The sequence below is a fragment of the Ammospiza nelsoni genome, chromosome 7 (genome assembly GCF_027579445.1).
Source record: "Ammospiza nelsoni isolate bAmmNel1 chromosome 7, bAmmNel1.pri, whole genome shotgun sequence".
NCBI classification, from domain to species: domain Eukaryota; kingdom Metazoa; phylum Chordata; class Aves; order Passeriformes; family Passerellidae; genus Ammospiza; species Ammospiza nelsoni.
Window position 1 is genome coordinate 17,133,686 of NC_080639.1, and position 22,354 is coordinate 17,156,039.

Sequence of the window (22,354 nt, forward strand, 5' to 3'; positions counted from 1 at the left end):
ACAAGCCAGTGAAACAAACTAAAATAAACTCTTGTTCATCTTTTCTTTCCCACAAACTTGAAGCAGCAAATAAGACTCTTGTTTTCTGAATAAAAAAGTATTGTTCTGCAGAAGTGGTTATATTAACAGAGGGCTTTTAGATAGACTTTATTCTTCTGCATACTTAGGCGGGATAAAGAGCTTAAACTAATTGGAGATCACAGGGCCAGTGGTAGAATTCCCTTCCTTTCCATTACACTGAGGGAGCACCATCTGTTTATACACTGCTGAAATAATGTGGCAACATCCCACTAGATGAAATGAAAATGAAAAATATATCCCTTGATGGATTAACATTAGTATATAATAATAATAATAACGATTGTTAGCTGTTCCAATAACAGTGGCTGCAAAATAAGCCTTCGTTACTCCCTGGATTCTTTGGCATGAAGGAGGAGAGGGTGCAGGGTGAAGTCTGTAGGATTTTTTAATATTAAAAAAGCCTCAAATACATATTTAGATATCCAATTGTGGATATGACCTGAACTTGTTAACACTAATTTCATTTGTGTGTCTGGAGTAACAGATCATAAAGCAATAGAATTTCCGCATTTCTTCATATCAATGGCTTCAAATAAACATACTGTTACATAATTTATTTATTATTATTATACATTTTCCTGAAAGCAAAATATTATCTATCTATAGGACCTGAAATTCTTAAAATCAATATTTTGGTAATTTTAATATTCTTTTATTTCAAAATTTATTAATTAATTACATATAATTTGAAAATTTGATCAGGGAATTGCAAGGTAATTAAAATATCACTGATTTAAAGCAGGTTATATAATAGTCTGATTCTTGAATCTCTTGCTTAAAGAAATTTAAATGTAACAGTAATAGCTGAAAGGAGTTTTTAAAGCTGTAAATAAAATTGCAAGTTGCATAGCTTGCAGAGAAAAAATATTAGGAAAACTCTGCTTAAAATTTCATAGGCCTTTAAAAATGGTTTATCTAAACAGTTTTGATATACTTATTTATATGAAGTTTTTAATGAAAAAAATAACATGGTTTATTAAAGGCTTACTTGTAAGACAATATTAAAGGAAACATAATTGTCACTCAAACAAAAATAAAGAATATAACAACCCTATACTATAGTTAGTTTCCATGGTAAATAAACACTGGGCTTAAAATTCTGTTCATCATAGATGGCTCTTCTTTTTGATACATATCAAACTCTTTCTGGTAAACTGGCAATTCGCCTGATCCCTATGTGTGTAAATGAAATTGCAGCTTTCTAGAGCTTCATCAGTGTAGTTCCTATCATTCTGGCACTTCGATTTTTTTCTGTAGATTAAAGAAAGTGTAGCTATATTCCATCTAATTAAAAAAGAGGTTTAGAATAAATTTAATATAACTAGATTTAATAGTATGTAGCTGGTATGAGTTCATCTGAAAAGTCTTGAAAGGCATGGACACTTCATAATTGGACCTACTAGTTCATTTTAATTTATATTATTATAAGAATAATTTTCCCTGGTGTTGGGCTTGTTGCACAAGTCAGTGCTGACTGGCAGAAGTATCCTCACCCAGTACATCTAGCAGTAGCTAGGTGAGGCTTTCTGTATCTGTTAGGCAGGATCTCCCTGCTGCCATACTCAGAGCACAGTTGTTTGACAGTCAGCTGGTCCTACAGCCTTCATCTTGATCCTTCAAAGGGATGTGCTTCTCTTTGTATGCTGTAATTGTACTAAGATGTTTGGATTTTCACAGTGTATAAAATTAAGCCCACGTATAACTTCTTTTCAGAAGCAGGACTTTTGAAAAAGGGATCAGAAATGGGACACTTGGCTACCATTTCTACTAAATGAACTAAAGTATATGAAGGCATCTACTTTAAATTAAAAGCAGTGGAAGCTCCTGGACAGGAATTTTTCATAGATTGTCTGAGCAATAGTCTCATTCCTTGTTCCAATACATTTTTGCCTCAGTTATTCTGGAAACACTTTTCATTCAGAATGCAAAAGCACTGATTTAGCAAGATTATGAGTTTCCATTACTGTAAAGAAATTCTGACAACTTAAGGATGCTTTGAGATGGCATAGTATTACTAACCTCTGCATTAAATTTTCAGTGTTTAAATTGTCCATTAAACAGCTCTTGAAGAACTTTAATTGATGGGTGCTGACTTTTTTTTCTAACTAACAAATATGTTTACACTGTTGCAGCTCAGAGAATCATTTAAGGATCTCAAAAAGAAATTCAACAATTTGAAGTTTAACTATATGAAGAAAACTGAAAAAGCTCGAAATATGAAAGTACTTAAAGTACAGATTCAGCAAGTTGATACATATGCAGAGAAGTTACAGGTAACAGAAAATCCAGGCTTAGTAAAGGCTTCACCAGTTCAATTATTGGCCTATGCCAAACACATCATAGGAAATTAAGGCATCACAAAATTTATTGTGCACTTCCCTCTTACCTTTCTCATTATATCCTCCCTGTCTGTCATTGACTGAGACATTTTTCACTATTCAATTCCTGTTATTCTGCCATTTACTTCTGTGAAATGATGTTGATTCTTGACTTCACTCCTTTAATCACCATTATTTTTCTGTTTAATCTTTTATTTTTCTTGCATCTATTGTGTGACCTAGCCTTTCTTCTCCTTAAATGAACCCAAAATTATCATGTCTTGCATCAAGCTACTCTCTTGTCTTTCTGATTTCCTCATGTAAAAGATGAACTTTTTTCCTCAGAGCCTTTGGCTATATTCATTGCCTGGAATTGATCATGATCCTTTGCACCTTAGGACCCTGATAGCCTCACCCACTTTTTGCATTCACCAGAAACTTTTCCTTTAATGGCCTTTTTAGTTGCAAGTCGTGCATGACCATGTCTTATTACTGCAGATATTTGTTTATTTTTAAGCTAAAAAAAGCTAGCTCAATTATACCTTTAATAAATATAATTTATATAATTTTTATCAATTATATAAATAATTTATATAATTTCTATCAATTTATATAATTTTAATCAGCTTTGCAAAGGCCCTCCAGGTTCCTTTGATTTTTGAAAAAGCTACTTGTAGTTTTTAAAACATAGGACAAGAAGTATGTTTGTATGGTTTTCCCATGCTTTTTTATATCAAATTTCTAAAAACAGAAACATTTTGTTGGTATTTAACATTGCTATCTCTCTTTTAAACAGATTCTTAAAAAGAGGATGGATAATTTAGAGAAGAAAGTCATTGATCCTTTTGCAAATGAACCTAAGGCTAAAGTTCAAGTTCTCTTGGGCGCAATCAGTGACTTACAAAAACAGCTGAATGATTTTAGCACGGTTGTGGAAGATTACAAGCAAAATCTGGATCTCATGGAGCATCTGCAGCAGATGATGAAAGAGGTACTAGTAAACCTGACATCCCCACTGTGGCTGTAATAATGATCCAGGACAGGGACAGATAAAATTGCAACACTAAAGTTTTGTTTAAGAGATGTGTTCAGTGTCCAGTGACCTCATCAGTGTGTTCTTACATATACCATTAGCCAAAGAATTTGTTAATATTTGTTGAATATTTACATTTTCAAACTCACCACTTACTCAAAAGAAATAAATTATTTCCTAAAGCTAAAATTTAAGACTGCCTTTTTTAAAATTTCTTTTCTAACTGAGTGTAAAGTATCACCTTTTACTCAAAACTTTTCTTTCAGCAAATAGACACAGTCCTAAATGCTGATTTCAACAGTGGCTAGAAATGGTGATTTTTTTTGTCACTTTCTGTAATGATGCAATACTGGTGATTCTAAATGGACACCAGATTGTGTTCTGTTCTGAGTATTGTTAACCAAAGATGCTTATTATGGGTATGTTCTAAAGCCCATTCTTGTCAGTAGAAAGATTTCTGGTGAATTTAATGCTTGCTGAGACCAAAACCCCTGTCTGCTTGAATGCCAAATTTAAAGAACCCTTCTGCCCTTACACAGCTATAACTGAGGCCATAGCAGGAAGTTTTTGAAATTAGCCAATTGATATACAAGGTGGAAGGAGATCAGAAATAAAACATGTTTTTTCAGAACCATTAAATAATAACCTCACCATGCCTGTAAGATGAGCGTGGGCATAGTACTTAATGAAAATTTAACAGCCATTAATGCTTGAAGCATCATTAGTAATGAACAAATGTTTTTCAGGTTAAATTTAAGTCAAAATATGTAAGATACACCGTATGCCACTGATTAAGAAAAGTGTAAGAATAATCCAGTCTATTCTTCAACAGTTTGAACTGCAGATTCATTCATAGTAATTCATTATAATGCAGTTTTTTTATCCCTCAGTGTCAATTTTGGTTTGAAGATGTGAGTGCAACAGTGATTAGAGTTGGCAACTACTCTGCAGAATGCAAAACAAGAGAAGCGATAGAGACTCTCTACAAGCAATTCAATAAGTTTATTGAACCTGCAGTGCCTGAACAAGAAGAAAAAATTCAGCAGATTATGGACCTTGCTAGACAGTTATATGGTAAGGAGATATCTGGTAATGTATTGTGGGGACAAAATGCAGTAACTTGGGGTGGAATTAAGCAGACTCCTAGATTTGTTCATTTAAGATGAAAATAGGTGAATTAAAAAAAAAAAAGAATTTTTTAAAAGTATTGATTGGAAGAGGTGAAGGATTTTAGAGGATTTCAGAACAAATATTTACAAAAAGTAAAGATATGAAAGTACTCATTCAGTCTGGTATGTACTTGGTTTTCTGTATACAGCCTGAGTTCACCTTGAAATGAAAATGTCCTTGCAATATTCATGAGCTTTGAGTTAAGATTTCATGGCTTAAACTCTCTCATAACAGGCAAGTCCTTGAAGCCAGAAGATATTATAATTATATACCTCAGTGCTGAATTAATTTTTTACATTATGACCATAAATAACTGGTAGGATTTGATTGTCAAATTTTTATTAGCAAATAATGTAGACTGCTATTTAGATACTGTATTTGCAATTGTGTTGATTTGGAACATTGTTGACCAAAAAAATTGAAAGTCAAAAAATTTTGTATTTTGCTTTTTTTTCCCTACCTGTAATTTTTTATATGCTTTTAAAAGTTCATGTTGTAAATTCATGTTGTAAAGTTTAAAAATTTCAGCAAACTGGGCTTTAAAATTCTTCTTTATTTAGTGGAAAGAATATTTAGAGAGCACAGATCATTTTTTTTCTTCTCTCTCTCTCTCTTTTTAAGCCTTCTCAATATTTTAAACATTTCTATCTGCAGCAAAGGAGATGACAGAACAGAGTTTTGACAACAGCTGATTAGGAAAAGTAGGAGAAAGAAGTTGCTGAGTGTCCTTTAAGTCATTACATGGGAAAAAGCTTCTTCATCCTGCCTTTGTTTCGTATTTCTTATAACAGGGATCTAAGTGCTTCCTAGTTGTATAATGTAGCAATGAGTTCAGGGGACACTTTATGAGGTCAGCATCTTTTAAAGCAGTATTACTAACCAGAGAGAAGACTTGCAGAAACTATGAGGACTTACCTCAAGTAAGATAGTACAAGCTGGGAAAGAACATTACTGTGAATGACAGAATTCCTCCAGCAAAACAAAACACAGAAAAATGCGTTTATTGTAGTCCCTTGGGGTAACAAATTACACGGACTTTTGCAGGTCTGTTTGAGGCATTCTGTTGTACTTTCATGCTGTTTTGCCTTTGTAGGGATTGAAGAAGGAAAGAAGTATGTAGAAAAAACTGTATTAAAGTATGAAGAAATCATGAATTCCGTTGATGGGTTGTGCAGGTCTCTGAGAGAACTTAAGGAGATAAAGGTATGGTTTTTTAAACTGGAGAATGTATTGCATCTGTGTCAATTTTTCATGCTTGGTAAATCTTGGTCTGAATCAGTGCTTTTAGTGAGGATCATCTATGGTAGCAGGAATTACTTCTTAGTTGTTCAGTTTTCTGATATTTTATGTAATGACTGTAATGAATCAATGAAATGCTACTTGTTTGGACACTAAATATTTCTTCTGAGCTTCTTTTTCTTTGCTTCTTTCAGAACAGTTACTCCTTTCAAGAAACCTTTAAGAGAAAATGTCAAATTTTATTTGAGTATCTAGAAAAATACTTTTTTTTCATACTTCTTCCTTTGATATTGTAAGATAGGTAACTGCAGAGCTACAAAATGCCAACCAACCTCGCTTGGCTCCCTCTTGGAAAAGACATCCTGAAAAACAAATTGTGTTAAAGCCAAAGTCATTTGAGTTTGAAAAGCTTTGCTTTTACATAAATATTTATGAGAGTAGCATTTTTAGTTCCATGTTCTGATAACTGCTGTAGATGTATTTAATGTAACATTAACTGAGGAGAAATTATGGAAGACTGGTGATGGGGTAGATAATTAAGACTGTCTACTCCACCCTCCTCCATTCTCAAAGTAATATCTGAAAAATCTCCTTCATGCAAAGTGAATTCTTCTGTGAAGGTGGAAAAAATAAGATGCTTAAATATCCTGCTTTTGTTGGTACTGAATGTTGCTTCACTTTTCTTTGATGGAATTATACTATAAAATTGAAAAGCACTTAAAGCATCCATTTATAAACTTTAAAGGAGTAAGAGATGCCAAAAATATGAATGAATTCCAAAGGTCATTAGGTGAATGGGAAGAAGGCTTTGTCTTGGACTGTGACCATATAGAAACCTCAACATAAATGCCCATTCTCCTCCCCATTTGTGTATTTCATGGACGCTATTGTGTGCAGGACAGTAGCCCCAGGTTCTGTCAGAAGAGGGCTTGAACCTTTCATCTTCTTTACAGAAATGTTGTATGATCTTTTCAAGTCAAGTGGAATTTCAAACTAAATTTACTACCTTCTTTTGACCAATTTCCACAAAATTATTGAATTTTTTTTACAATAGAATTCTGCAACTATTTTAAATGGAAAGGGTTTTTTTACATTATTTGGTATTCAAAGATTTAAAACCTAATATTCTTACTGAACATTTCCAGAATATATCAACAGTCAATGTCTGTATCTTATGAAGAATAAATAATTCAGCAGACTGTCTGTGCCATCTGTATGGAATGCCATGACTATAAATTGAGTTTCACTTCCTGTTATTTTTAAGGCATGACAAATAAAGGGGAAATGTATTGCATAATCTTTCCTAATTTTACATGGCTGCTCAATGCCTGAAAAAAACCTGATTTTTTTCAAGTACAAAATTTAAACTACTTTTTCTTCCTAAAAGAAAAAAAAAATAGACTGAAAAGATCTCATGGAATTTTTCACTTGTTTATTGCTAGAATAGCAAATTAACAATGCAGCACTTTCTTATAAGAAACTTGTTTAAGACTATAACTTTTGGCTGGGCAGCTAAAGATATGGACGACACAAAACTGCAATTATAAAGCTTTTGGCTTTCTTTATCTTGTGTCACTATTATGTTCTTTGAAATCTGTGGAAGATTCCATGACAGGTTTTGAAGGGTTTATCAAGTCCTCATAAAATACGCTATGGTTGTCCAAATTTCTGTTTCTATGTTTTATACTTATACCACATTCTTCCCCTTCCACCTTTTAAAAAAATTTTATTATAGACACTCACAAATGTTTCTTTCCTCCCTAGAACTGTTTACCTGCAATCCTGATATCTTTTCTGAAACTGTTGTTAGTTCTCTTTTTTTTCATATGACAGTGTTACTTAATCCTTTATTCCCCCTTACTGAGCCTCTGTATAAATTGGTTCATATTCCTCAGATTCTTGATTAGCTGCTGGAATTCTTCAGTCTTACATACTGAAGAATTATAGTCTGCTATAGTTTCCCTGCCTCAGAAAAGATCCTGTCAGATTCAAAAAATGCTTTCATTGCTTGTCCAAGAATGAATTAATTGGGTTTTACTGCAATTTTTTTGCCATAAGCAATTTACACCTGTGCTGATGACCGATTTTCACTTTGGTGTTTTCTGTATTGTACAGAGCATAAATCAGTGTAGAGCTAACATTTCTTACCTTTTATTGCATAAACTTACTTAATTTTCTCTTCACATGACAGAAAGTTGACTTTTCTGAAGAGTCGATTCCTGTTAAAAAAGAAGAAAGAAATGGTCAAGAAACATGTGAGACTGTTAAAGAAGTGGAGCAAAAGCAGCAGGTTAGTTCAATTATTTTTTTTTTAATAACTAGAACTCTTTCTTAAAAGGCTCTGTGCATTGCTAGAAAGATTCTTGTTTTTCAGTCTTAAAGCCTCCATTTGGACGGGGGTTATCAGTGTAGTCTTGGTCAATTGGTTTTCAGTTATTTTCAGTTACCCCTTTCCCTTCTATCCAGTCCACATATTCTCCCCTATGAATTTTTATTTTTTAGCATTTTTTACATGCCTGTATATATCCTTTTCTCTTCTAAGAACTATTTCTTTTGTAATCTTTTATCAATTTTCCTTTGGTCCTATTGCCACAGTATTCTTAATGTAGAGGTCCTCTTTGTGACCATTTTTCCTTCTTGAAAAAGAGAACTTCTGCTTGAACTCTCTCTTTTAAAAATAAAACTTAAGGGAATATAAGAAGTAATAGTGGAGACTGCTGATAGTATTCCTAGAGCCCTAGATTTCTTATGATGCCTAGATACAAGTTAGGAAAATTTTTGGTTTATAAGTAATATTCTATGAGAGAAACATAGCTCAGAATTTGAACTAAATAATTGTGCAGATGATGATTATTTGCTAAATTATTAAAGTCTTTATTGGGAAAAAAGTGGGCTTTTAAAACATTTTTCTTTCAGATGGCACCAGGTGAATTGCTTGCAAATTCAGAAAGCATTGGTGAGAAGAGAGGCAATACTCTGTCTCCTACAGGCACTAAAAAAGTATGTGTTTTTCATATTAATTTACATTTAATCAGATTGATGGGCATCATTGTGTGCTCTCAAGGGAGTTCTACTCTTTAATTTGTTGTGTATCAAAAGTGAGGACTATTGTTATAATGGTAAGTTTTGATTATATTCTCATTTACAGTAGTACCAAAAACCTGAGAAAACAAGCACATTGATTCAGTTTAAAAACTGAAGCAAATTGTATCCTGTGAATAACAGGAAACAGAGAAACAATGATGGAACGCAACTGCAGCTGTCAGTAGTTCAGTAGGACATCACGTCAAATATAATTTGCTGTAATATTGGTATAACACTATAGAAGAAATAACAGAACTCACCATCAAATAATCATCTTTATCTTCATCTCAAAACACTTAAATTGGATTTCAGTTGCCAAGATTCTCTGCATCAGAGATCATAAATAATTCAAAGTAGGGATTGCATCCATGTTGAGGACAATTCACAAAACATAAGACAAGACTGAGTATGCATTTAGAATGATAAAAATCCAAGCAGACAAACATCTTTTTTTATGTATATACAATAAAAGAATATTAAAGTTTCCAAATAATCAGTGAATAAATGAAATCTTAGAAATGCAGGCAAAGCAAAGCCAGATCTATGTTTTATGAAATTAAGTAGCTTAAAGAATATTTTGGAGGCTTGGGATCCTGGATGTAAATGTAAATAATTTCCTATGTAAAATAGTCTGATAATTTGGAGTGGGTTTAAGTCCTTAGAAAGGTAGGATCCATTGGTACACAGATTTAGAGATCTAAAAATTCCATTTTGCAAACTGCTAACATAGAAAAATACTGCAAATATTAAACAATGATGCTTTGTAGAAATTCAACTAATATCACTCCCTTCAGTTCAATACAAAATGCCCTGTAACCTGCTGATGAGCCAAAATTAAACCTAATTAATTTTCTTACCTCCATTCCAAGTCAGTGGGAGCTGCAGCATTGACTCAGAGCCCAGATTTCACTCCAAATTTTGTGACTGCTCCAAAGAGCGTCCCTCCGGAGAATCTCTTCGGCAGGTGTCCATTGCTCTATTTTGCTAAGCCACAGCTTTGTCAGTCCTCATCAGACTGAGTCTCAGCTGCCAAGGAGAGAAGTCAAGGGTATGCAAAACAGCAAATATCATATGAGGATTGTGGCAGCTATGATGCCTCTACCCTTTTCATCACTCCATACTTCACTTAAAGAAGTGGCAGGTTCATCTCACTAGAGCCTCGAATAGCAGGCCAGCAATCTCTAATTTTGTCTGTACTTCTGCAAGCTGCTTTCCCAGTATTAATTTGCTTCAAATATAACCCTCTTAAAAGTGTGCTAGGCCTTCTCATGGCACATTGATCCTCCTGCCTTTTTGGTGCCATGCTGCCAAAGCCTATCTGGCAGCTCGCTCAATTACAGCTCACCTGTCATTCTTTTCCATTGCTTTTTCCCCAGTGTTATTCTTCTTCCATCTCTTCAAGGGTCAGAGTTCATCAGGGGATGCTTGTGGGAAACATTTTTATAGAAAAACATAAACTTCGTCTTACATCTGAATTGAATTGTTTAGTAAAATAGACACAGTAAAATCCTAACCTGCTTCCAGTCATTTTTTGTAGGTCTGGCATGAATCACATTGTTTTGAAATAAGAAAGGTAATAACTTGGGAAAGCATCTGTATTAAAACTAACATGTCTAAAGAACCAAGATACATATGAGATTCTATTATTTCTGGGCATTTTAAAAATGTTTTTGCTAATTGTTAGATTGTTTGAGCAGTAGAGGAAAAAGAAAACCAAAACAAATATGCCATCACACTCTTGTACTGGATACTGCTAAAGAGACCTGTTTTGGAAAGCAATGAAATTCAGTGTACCACCCAATTTATTTGAGTGGGCAGTTTATAGGTGATAGAAACACTGCTTAGTAGATTACTTATTTGTGTATAGAACTCAGCAATGAGAGAGTAGCTTAAGGAAACATTATGCACAACTTTGCTGAGAGCCTTTGCACAAATGAAATCAATCTGAATATGTGATTACATTCACACAAAAATCAAGAGGCAGAGACTTAATTAACAAAGCAGATGACTTTGATGCTTTGTGATTAAAATTATTGCACTTATGCCTCACCCAGTTCTCTTTGAAACATGATGAGAGGGACTATTTTTTCCTGGATCCAAGCTAACATAATTTTTACATTGCTTCATTGCTTTTCTTTTAATATTTGGGAGGATCTTTTAACAGCTGGCAAGTAAAAAAAAAAACAAAAACCAAAAAAGAAAAAAAGAAGGAGGAAATATGAAATGCTTGGAAAATGTTATAAAGGTGCTAGCTTTATTATTTAACCAGTCCAGCAACTTGGCTGTTAATATATTTTCATTGCTAAATATCTGTGTCCCCTTTAAATGCAATTAGGCGACCTACTCCTCCTCCTCCACCACCTTTCCCTTGCAAATGCTCATATAAACAGAAGCTACAGGAAATCCACAGGTTGCCCTTTGTTTATGGAAAGGTACTTTCTGTTTTATTGTCACTGTTATAATAAATACTTATACATAGTTATAATAATATTTTCTAGAATCTATTTGAGCAGTTTTAAATTCCAATAAGCTGCTGCAACATTTTCTGATTGTTTTTTGCCCCATTTCTTTCTGCCTCTCAGAATACATCAAGCCTAATTAGAATATTGTGGTTAGATTTTGCATGACAAGGGGATGTATTGAATGATAACTCTTTCTTTGTTTTCCTTTGTCTTCTCTCCTTTCTCTTCTTGCCCCTCCCAGTTCAAGGAGAGGAATATATTGGCTGATATTTCAGTTATCTGTCCAGCTGGTGAGGATCTTGTTTCACAGGATACAGAGCTGTCATCCTCAGCCAGAGAGGATGGTTTACAGACTGAATTCCTGGCAGAAGAAGCACCCTCTGGAGATGAATATGAGTGTATATCACCCGATGATATCTCTTTGCCACCGCTTTCTGAGACACCAGAATCCAACCTCTTACATTCTGAAACAGAGCTAGAAGAGCAGTTCTGTTGTAGTTCTCATAGTCTGCATGTCAGTTCCTATAGCTTGCAGAAAACCACTAGAACGGTAAAACTGATGGAAGCACCTGACCTCTTAACAAATTTTGCTTTTGCTGATGCTACAAATAATAGAATGGAAAGCCCATCAGATCACTTTCAAAAGTTTTCTATCTCTTTATCAGATTCTGGTCCAAAAGTCAGAGCAGAATCTCCTTTGACTTGTAGCTCACAAGGAATATCTGAAACTAGCACTGCTTCCTGCCCTATACAAGCCAAACCAGTAGACAGCATGATGAGTGAAACATGCAAAACACATTTACAACACCTTGAACTTCATGAAAGCATGGCAGAAACGCAAGAAAAATTGCATGCCTTGAATAACTGTACTAAACCCCAGGACAGGCTGCATGCTTTGCCCGATGCATTCTCAGGTTTCGTGTTCCAATCAGATGCCACCAGAAGCTGTCAGAGGCAGATGGTTACCCGAGAAGAGATTAAAAGTTCTTCAGAAAAGAACAGCATGGCCAGCCTAACTGGACAGGCGCCTAACTTCTCCCAGCTTCTGTCTAACAAAACCGTCATGGAAGGTTCTCCGGTAACTTTGGAAGTAGAAGTAACGGGATTCCCAGAGCCTACACTGACATGGTGGGTAGCTTGCAATGAGAAGCAGTAAATAGACCTAGTAGTGAGCCACCACAAACCTTTCATAACCAAATCAGTTAATCTGTAGGCTAGAATAAATGGCTTGTATCCTTTCTACTCCACACTTCTGCATGATTTCCACCTTCAGAATTGTTTTCAACAATTAACCAACTTGAAATAATCTCTCTGTACCATATTTTAGGAATGAGAGTATCAACTAGCTGCAAACATATCCAAGGTTTTCAAGCAAAATCATCATACAGTTTTCCTATTCTGGAATATGGCATTCTACTTGTTCAATGCTTTCTTAAAACAATTGCATAGTTCAGATTTACTATAAATAAACTTACCTGCATTTTCCCAGGCTCTGGGCACTACGTATGGACAGACACATACATTGCATGCACACTGAAATATTTATATAGTCACTGTGTAGATGGGAACACATTTACATGTATGTGAAAGTCAGATATCAAAACTAAGGTTACATGTTAAAAAACACCACCTAAATATCTACACTTAGAGAATCACTTTTATATCATATATTGGTGTGCATGGTCTACCTCTCTCTTAATTGCTATGTATCTACTTAGATTACTTTATTATTGGATTTGTGAGAAATATAGATGATGCAATATAAACATCTGGACTCTAAAAATTCCCTGACAAAGGGAACAGGGACTGAAAGGGGGCAGGATTTCAAGATTTTTTTCATAGTTCTATATGTTATGTCATGTATTCCTCCAATTTTACCTCATTTGTCTGTTCTCCACTTATTCCGTTCGTCTTTCAAAAAGGAGGCCTTTCTTTTAATGATTAAAACTAAATATGCCTCTTACTGGAAAAAATTGATGTTAATATTATTATTACACATTTAAAGAATTAAACTGTACGTTTTTGTTACACTGAAATTTTTTTGGTGCACTGAGAAGAGTACTGGACACTGCAACCTTGGTGCTATAATCTGTTGGTATCAATAAAGTTACCTTGTTTTAAATACCATTATTGTACAGACTGAGGAGTATTATTGGTGAAACAATATATTTATTTTACTGTAAGAAAGCATTAATTTAGCACAAAAATATATACACTATTGACAGATTTTCTTTCAAAAAGATAATATTCAATTGGATTAATTTTGCAAATTAGAAATTCATGAAAATGGGAAAAAATGTTTTAAATTTAAAAATTACCAATAACATGTATTTTGTACTGGTATAGAAATTTCTTTGGATATGCATGTGGAAAAATATTTTCCTGTTTTTGTTGGGTTAAATGTAGCCTATGCTGAAACATCATGGTGCAAGTAGAGCCAGAATTTTCTCTAAATTCCATTTTTAAATCAGGTGCCAATACCAATGCACTGTGATAGATCCTTAAGTGTTAGAATATGGCACCAGTTCGCTGAAGTAACTCTTGATGCATTGTTCTATCCTGTTTGTTGATGTGAGCTAGGTAAATGTTAAGTGGGCTGGGATGGAGTCAGGTTCTTGGTGAGGATACAAGTTTAGAAAGTTTGTTTCTTGATCCTTTAGAGCCTATTTTTGAGTTGGATGTGGACTGACTTGGGACCTATTGGCAAAAATGTCTCAGTGCAAAATCAAGGGCCCAGGCCCTTGTTACCTCACTAACGCTGCAGCGAGAGACTTGTAACTTGTCTGTTGAAAACCATTTTCAGAACCAAATTTGTATAATACTGTTAAGAATGTATTATCCAGTAATTTGCATTGTTTAACTGTTCATGCATATTGACAGAGTAAGTTTAAAACTGAGAAATGCGATTACAGCAGTTCTCTGTCTCTTGCTGCTGCTGTAGTGTGACAGAGATTGTCTGAATTTGCAAAGTTCTGTGCGGCATGCAGTGATAAAACTCTGACTTGCAAACTGACTCTCTGCTTCAGGTACAAGAAGGGCCAGAAACTGACTGCAGATGAGCACTTAAAGCTTTTACAAAAGGATACAAAGCATACTTTGTTCATTCAGAAGGTGTGTGATAAAGATGCTGGCCTCTATGTTGCTCGGGCTAAAAATTTGAACGGCACTACCTCCTCAAGTGCCATTCTTCACGTGCAAGGTAACAGGCCACCTATTGCAAGAATAAGCTGGATAATGCTGTGTGTCATCTATATTAGTGTATCACTAATGTACTGGCTATTCACAAAATAAGTACAATATTGACTGCACCAGACTTAATTATCACATGTTGAATTTATTTTCTTACACTGCATTTTCACAATATGTACCAAACCACTTTTTATGGCAAAATGCATATATTGCTTGTTTCTTTATTACCAGTATTCTGCGTTTATTCTACCTTCTCATAGTGATGTTGAGATAAAAATTTAACGATGATTTTTCTAGAATCTGAGGCTGAGTTTTGCTTTCTAAAACTGTAGGCATTCCAAAGCATTGCAAACAGTTTTAATGGTTGTAGGTTTTAAATGTCAGTATAGAGCCAGGTAGAGTGCTCAGATTGTTGTATATTTTGGGATATGTCTTCTCTTGGGATGGGATGTGAAAGGTGTTGGAATTTTTTTTAAACATAGAATGTATTTTTTCCACCCACGTGCTTGCTTGTATGCTTACAAAAAATATTTTTAGAACAAAGCTTTTAAGTAAAGGTATCGTACCATTCACGATTGAACTAACATAGATCAGATTTAGATCTGTCTCAGCCCAGCATAGAGTCTCCACAAAGGAAAGCTGCAGTAGATCCAATAGAGTTGGGATTGTGCTACAGAACTGACCCAGAACCATCAGGATTTGTGTAAGTGGCATCTAGCACACAATAGAATAAATGTTTACAAATGAAACATTCCACTCTGCTTGAACAAATGTCTGTGATACTTTCTCTGCCTTCTTACAAAGTTAGAGATACAAATATTTCTAATAATCCTCTAAATTGTTTGTATAAGACAAGAAAGTTAATAATTTATGAAGCGAGCATTAGCACTCATTTAAAATTTTTAACGCACCGATTTCAAACAGAATCAACCTAATTGGAGAACTATCCAAAAGTGTATTCAAATTTAAAAAAAAATCAGTCAAGCAGAATTATCCTTTAACTTAAAACAGTAATAAAGTTTGTGTTTCCTTCTTGACAAGGACAACCACAAATATATTTTTTTATTGAAGTTCTAATTTTTTAACTATTACATAACAGTGATGTAATTGTGCCAGTGGAAGACTTAATTTATATATCCTCAAATATAATGTCATTCTTCAGCCTCAGTATTTGTTGTATTTATGCAGTAAAAAGAGTTGACAAACAGCTATATGATTTTTTTCCTGCCTCTTTTGACTACCAGCTTTCATGTTACAATTGAAATTGAATTGCTATGGAAAATGTTTAAAGATTAAATATTTACTTTCTCTTGCATAATTTGCTGGAATTAAGTGAACCTTTTACTGTGTAGCTTCCTATGAAAAGAATATATATTGTAATTGCCGAGGGTCAGATATTTTGGCCTAGTGACTGCAACGTTTAAAAAATTCCTGTAACTTTGAAAAAGGAGAAGTTCTCATGATATAACCTCACAGCAAGGAGAGGTAGCAGGAAGAGGAAGTGATGAACAGATGGGGGAACACAGTAAGTTCTAACTAACTTGGTATTACCCTTAATGAACCACTTTCTAAGTTCAGTCATCTCCCAAAAATGTAGATTCACAAGAATTTTCTCAGGTATAAATTTCACCTGTTTTCCTGCACTGTATTTTACATTTCACAATAATGACAATTTAGATCTTAATAAATCATTGTAGAAGTATATAATAGCTTTGTTTGTTTGCTTGTTTGTTTGTTAAAAATTTCCTCTGAGAATTTAACCATTTCTGTGAATTTTAGGTAAACAAAAGTTGATTTTGTGAGCGTGGTATTGCATCTACTTTCCATCAGGAATAGCTTTAAAAGCACAGTTTTTAATGGGTGGATATCAGCCACAATTTTAATTGCTGCAAGAAACAAGATTTCAAAAAGAGTGATTAGAGATACTGGATTCACAGCAGGACTCTGAAAATCTCATGGTTTTAATGTTCTGCTTTGTAAACAAAGACATAATCAACACTGGTTACTGCTGTGCTGGCAGTCTGGATTTAAATACCCTTTATTTAAGGACTCAAATGAGTCCTTAAAAAAATTGCTGGAAAATTCCAGCTGTGTTCTGGTTAGATAATATTAAAAAAAAGGAAAAAAAAAAGAGTGACAGTGATGTAGTCTCATGATGCACTAGTATTTCTTTGAAGGAAAAAACCACTCATTCTTCTAAGATTATTGCAGCAATAATCTTAACATAATGCTTCCCACTCTCATTGTTTTTTTTTTAATAGTTTATACTACGCATGCTTTATCTCTTCCTTCTTTTAACCATTCTGCAGAGCAGGGAATACATCTGGGTGTTTTGTATGGTTCTGGTTCTTTCATGGTTCACAACTCTGGCTTCCCCTCATTGCAGTCACAGTTTTGAGCCTATAGTTACATCAAGATCCCAAAATGTTTACATCTTCCCAATGGCTCCCTTATAGAGAAGATTTAAGCCTCAGCCCCACCATCCTTAGAAGAATGACATTAGGCACATAACCAGCCTACACTCCCTTCCTCCTTCCCCATATGAAGACACCCTTTAAGAAAAGGTGAAAGATATTGCCTGACTACAAGACATGGAGTTGTGTGAAGGGGTGTTTACACAAGGTACCTAAATTTGGAGTGGGAAAGGAATTAATTATTTTAATTTTTCAAGAGGAGCAGCCTGTGTGAGGTCGCAGGTTTGAGTCAGTAGGCAGAGGGAGGATGAGTCATTACCCAGATTGGATCAGATGTGGCTGGAGCTGCAGTGGAGAAGGTGAGTTCCTCTCAAATGACTGGTGAGGTATGCTTACTTCTGCACCTTTCTCTGGAGACTTTTCTTGGGTAAAGGGATCATTTTTGTGTGGGTATTATTGTCTGTGGTCTAGAGGAACTGTCTTGAAAAATTACTGCCAAGATTTTAAAGAGGTTACACACGGTATTCAAGGAGACTGGAGCTCTGGGATTATGGATATTTCAGCTCAATTGGGTCATGAGACCTGCTTAATATTCCTAATAAAGGGATCCTTCTGTTTGTGTTAGGAGCTTAACTGAGACAAAATCTCAAAACAATAAAGTACACTGTTGATTTAGAGTAATGCTGAGCAAATCCAAAGTCTCTAAGCAGCATGGTGGGAATCTGGCTAGCATAAATTCACAGAGAAGACAGGGGAAGTTCATAAAATTGTTAATATTTCAAGACATCAGAGACTGGAAATTACATGCCTAGAATAAATAGATTGAGAATAACTGTGAAGCAATTTAATTTAAAAACTGGCTGTTAAAACCAATTTGGATTGACCTACACACCCGTGTGTGAGAGACTTCAGGCAGGGGTGAAGGCTCTGTAATAGACAGAAGGTGGACTGTTCCCCTGCAGTTTTTGCATTCCTCCAGGTTGATGATTTTTCTGTGCTTATTCACCAGTTTGCAGCATAACTCTACTGGTCCCTACAGATAACACATGGAATATTTAATAGTTGTCAAAATTATTGCCTGAACCTGTAAGGATGGTATTTCAGTACCACTGGCTACCTGATTATTTTTTCCCACAATGAAGGAACAGATCTGTTCTTTCTAACCCTTGCGGATGTGGACACTATGGGATGTCCAGCCAAGAAATAATTTGCAACTAACAAATTTTCTTCTGAGTTTTTGTTATGATATCACAGGAAAACCACTGGTGAAATATAACCATCTATTCTGTTTTGAAGGTTGCTGTCAAATGATAAAATCTTCTTTTACAGCAGACTTTGTTGAGGTAAAGCCTATGCCTGAAAAAGTTGTAGGAGTTGTCACTTCATGGTTTTATTTGCACATACTTTCCCCTTTGCTCTCTAGAAACTGAACATTTCAGTTTTTATGTTCTGCTGCCTTACTGATATAAAGTCAAGATGTGGTCTGATGATGATTACTGTCACCTTTCCACTAAGATTTTTTTTTTTATGGTAAAAATCATTCTGGTATGAGATGCAACATGACTAAACAAGGTAATTCAAACTGCACAAGTAATGGAATCCAGCCAAAATTATCCCAAGGAGTGGCTGAAGCCCACTTAATGTTTTCTGCTGGAATACAAGCCAATCATATTCTATTTGTGACCTATTGCTAACTGCCTGCAAAGAGTAGGCAGGGATGTAAACTTGGTTCTCTTGCTTGAAGTGAAGCTGAAGATCTCAAATTTCTGGGCTTCAGGTGCATGCAATGCAATGTAGGTGCGGCTTGTACATGCTAACCTTCAACAGCTAAGAACTGAGTTGTTTGAGCTGCTCTGGCTGGCTAATACAGAGGTCACACAAGGTTAGCACAAATATGGGAGAGTAAAATTTACATTCCTCTGCGTTGCATTGGTGCCTCAGTCCTGCAGTACCTAAAAAAATAAAAAAGCAGCAAAGCTTGAAAGCTTATTGCAACTAAGAGCTCACCTAAGAAGTGAATTTATTAATACAGTGGTCAAAATGTCTGCCTCATGATGCCAGCAGACCCACACTTGGCAATAGTAGCCTTTGGCTCAATATATTTGGGTTTAGAAGCTGATGGGCACCTGTGTGAGATAAGCTGATTTTGTTTCTTAATAGCATAAAGAAAAAATTTTTGTTCTTAAACAATAGAGTAATTGCAGCATGGCAGTTTCAAACTCTGTCATTTAACACACATTTCAGTACCTTTCTATTTCGGAGAAGGCCAGTGATAACTTTTGTCAAATATTTTGGAAATGTGGTACAATTTATATTAAAGAGGAAGAAGGAAACATTCTTTATGTGATAGAGATGCAAAAAGATTTTTTTTTTGTTGGATGTCTTTGTGACTTCTTTTGTTAACATCCTCTTTGCATTGCTTTACATTCCTTGTGTCAAGAATACTTAGTCAATTCTAAGCTTGTCTTCTCTTTTTACTGTAACCTTGTAGGTGGAATATAAGTGGAACCTCAGGTGGTAATACAAAGATTCAATAAATCTAGCTTTACAGCTCATTAAGTTACAAGTCACAGAAAGCAATGCTTTAATTCAGTACAAACTGATGCTGATGATCAAAATTTCTTCCATTTTGATGGGTTAATTTGTATTGATCAGTCCTTGTAGAGGTTCAGGTGTCATCTGTCCTTCCTCAGTTGGCATGAGGCTGGCACAAAATCAATCTCATGTGCTTTGGATATTGCAATAGAAAAGCAATTACTTGCCCATCCTTCATCTGAACCAAACTTGTACTGGTTGATGTGGTAGCGCACGGTCTCAATATTAATGATGGCCAAAATAATGACGTGGTCAAAGTAGCAGAGAGGCATCATTCTGCCCTTCATTAGCTGCAAATATCAATTTTTAAAATCTTTTCAATAACTTTTTTTTAAACTAAAATAATGGATGGGGGGAAGTGAAGAAATTGTGATGTAAAATAATGCACTAAATTATAAAATTTGCTCTCATGACTTTATCACTTTAAATTTGTGTGGAATAATTAATGTTCTGTCTTCACTGAAACAATAATTCACACAGATTTGCCTAATATCTTATCAAATAACATGATTCTTTACCACTTCCATGGAACTAATACTACTATGCTGATGCATTAAATTCTTGGGTGCTTAATATCCATGTTTTTTAACAAATGTTACATTAGATAAATGATGTTTGCCAACTGTCTTGCAAACAAGTTAACCGGAGTTAAGTAAAGGCACTCTTTGTCTGTCAATGTGATAAACTTTACCAGAACAGATTATTTGCTTCTGTTGTTTTAATTATGTCTCTTAAAACATAGTGAATATTGATTTGATTTTTTTTTCAGTACAAGGAGAACAGCCAAACTTTGTACAAAAGTTTGGACACAGAACTCTGCATGAAGGAGAAGATTTAATCCTGCATTGCACTATACATGGAAAGCCCAAACCACATGTCTGCTGGACAAAGGATGGCATCCAAGTGGTATCTGGAGATATCAGTGTATGTTTTAATGTTCTTGAATTTTTTCTTGGGAGAAAGGTAATTTATATTGCTTCGTGGTACTAATTATCCCCTATGTGTATTCTCTTGTTTTACAGATTGAGAAATTAGGAGATATCTATTACCTTTTAAAAAGAAATGTAGTCCTTGCTGATAGTGGGAAATATATCTGTGCTGCCAGCAACGAAATTGGAAAGGCACACTGTTCTGCTTTTGTGACAGTGATAGGTGACTCGTCCTGCCAGCTGCATGCTTTTTGGCACCCTCTTGCCTTGTTACATGAGCAACTAATGTACGTGTTTTGTTTCAGAGAAAAATAAACCCCCCAGCACTTCCAGTGTAACTCAGGCTAAACCAGAATGTGAAGATGGATACTTTTCAGAAGAAGTGAATGTCACCACAACAGAGCTAGTTCAAGCCCAGGACACACCATGGGAGGGAGAAGGCAGGCCAGTGGCTAGTTGTACTCCAGTAAGGTAACCTGCATCTTACTCCATGCTGCAACTTGTACTACTGCAGCAACCGTAAGGACCTTAATTTACCAAGCATCAAACACTCTTCCTAATCTATGAATTTTAGGGCAATATATGTAATGTGCATAATATGTGACTCCTTTTTTCACTTAATTCTTCGTCCAAAGATACGAAATTTTTAGATCAAAGAACTAGTAATACATTAGAAAATTGAGCCTGTGCAAGGTATTTATGTTTAGTAAAATATTTTTTGAAATCTAGTCATAATCTAAATATTAATATAAGATTGAAGAGTTTAAAACACAAAGTATTACAGAAGTGCAAATTGATGGACCTACATTAAGTTTCATTAACAGAATATATAAGTGAGGTTTTCTACTAGGCAAGTATTATTCTGAAGCATAAGTAGCAAGCCCAATAAGACAGGAATTGTCATTGTTCATTAATTGATTAAAATAACAATCCTTCCCATTGGGCAATTTCAGATTAAATAAATGAGATACATGAAGTCACTAATCCCTGTGACTTTCAGTACAGGATTAAATCTCATCTCAGGAATTTAGGCTCTGATAAAAAAGAAAGAGCATTTTTGTCTTTAAATTTCTGAGGTTTATCTATCTAGACGTAATACAACTTGTAAACATAAAGGAAAGTTTTTGCATGTGTTGATTCAAAAGCTTTGTCCTTTTCCTTGTGAGCTGCCTGTACACTATGCTTCATGGCCAGTTGACAAAGCATTAATCCTACATATTTTGTTCAGGGTTTTTTTCCATATTGCTGTGCTATGGCAGCTATTCCTTAGTAAAAAATGACATGCAAGATCATCATAATTTTGCATAAGTTACATACAGAAGTATGATTAAAACATGTAGATTGTATGGAAAGTTTAGATATATCCAAATTTTTTCTCTTATATTCTTTTGTTTATAGCTAGTGTCTTCTGGTCAGTAAGATGAGATTTAGAATATTTTATTTTCTCTCTGTAATTACTGTTTATTTGATCTCTTATATTTTATTTTCACAAGACCACAAAGGTATTGTGGTCTAAAAATAAGGGCAATATTAACTGACCTTTTTCCAACAGGTTTAAAGAGAAGCTTTGGTTTCAAGGAATGCATCTTGAACTTGAAAGGCCTTAAGAAATTAACTTCAGTTTGAGACATGATCCCATTCTTCTGCCTGATGCAGTGGAACAGAAGATGGACTGAACTGCAAGATGTCTGATTCCTGAGCATGTTTGTGTTGTTTGCTGTGTCCATTAGTAGGTATTGGCCATGGGTGAGGAGCAGATGAATTTTGGGTGCTATCAAATATATATCTAGATTCAAATTTGTATTTTGTTTCTTTACAAATAAATCATTATTAAAATTCA

At 34.7% G+C, this 22,354-nt stretch overlaps 1 protein-coding gene across 4 annotated transcripts in view; it reads left to right on the forward strand.

The window, feature by feature from the left end:
• The window catches only part of CCDC141 (coiled-coil domain containing 141), a 61,740-nt gene extending 39,386 nt beyond the window's left edge, over positions 1-22,354 (forward strand). Inside the window, exons 19-31 of one of the 4 annotated variants that reach the window (XM_059476441.1) lie at positions 2,214-2,354; positions 3,196-3,390; positions 4,323-4,506; positions 5,696-5,805; positions 8,033-8,131; positions 8,758-8,841; positions 11,629-11,785; positions 12,320-12,515; positions 14,414-14,586; positions 20,355-20,509; positions 20,608-20,737; positions 20,820-20,985; positions 22,067-22,354. In XM_059476441.1, coding sequence (XP_059332424.1) covers positions 2,214-2,354; positions 3,196-3,390; positions 4,323-4,506; positions 5,696-5,805; positions 8,033-8,131; positions 8,758-8,841; positions 11,629-11,785; positions 12,320-12,515; positions 14,414-14,586; positions 20,355-20,509; positions 20,608-20,737; positions 20,820-20,985; positions 22,067-22,121 — 1,845 coding nt within the window. In that variant the 3' untranslated portion in view covers positions 22,122-22,354. Of the gene's footprint in view, positions 1-2,213; positions 2,355-3,195; positions 3,391-4,322; positions 4,507-5,695; positions 5,806-8,032; positions 8,132-8,757; positions 8,842-11,628; positions 12,516-14,413; positions 14,587-20,354; positions 20,549-20,607; positions 20,738-20,819; positions 20,986-22,066 lie in introns of all 4 variants that reach the window. The other 3 variants (XM_059476439.1, XR_009418819.1, XR_009418820.1) reach the window with 3 other exon arrangements.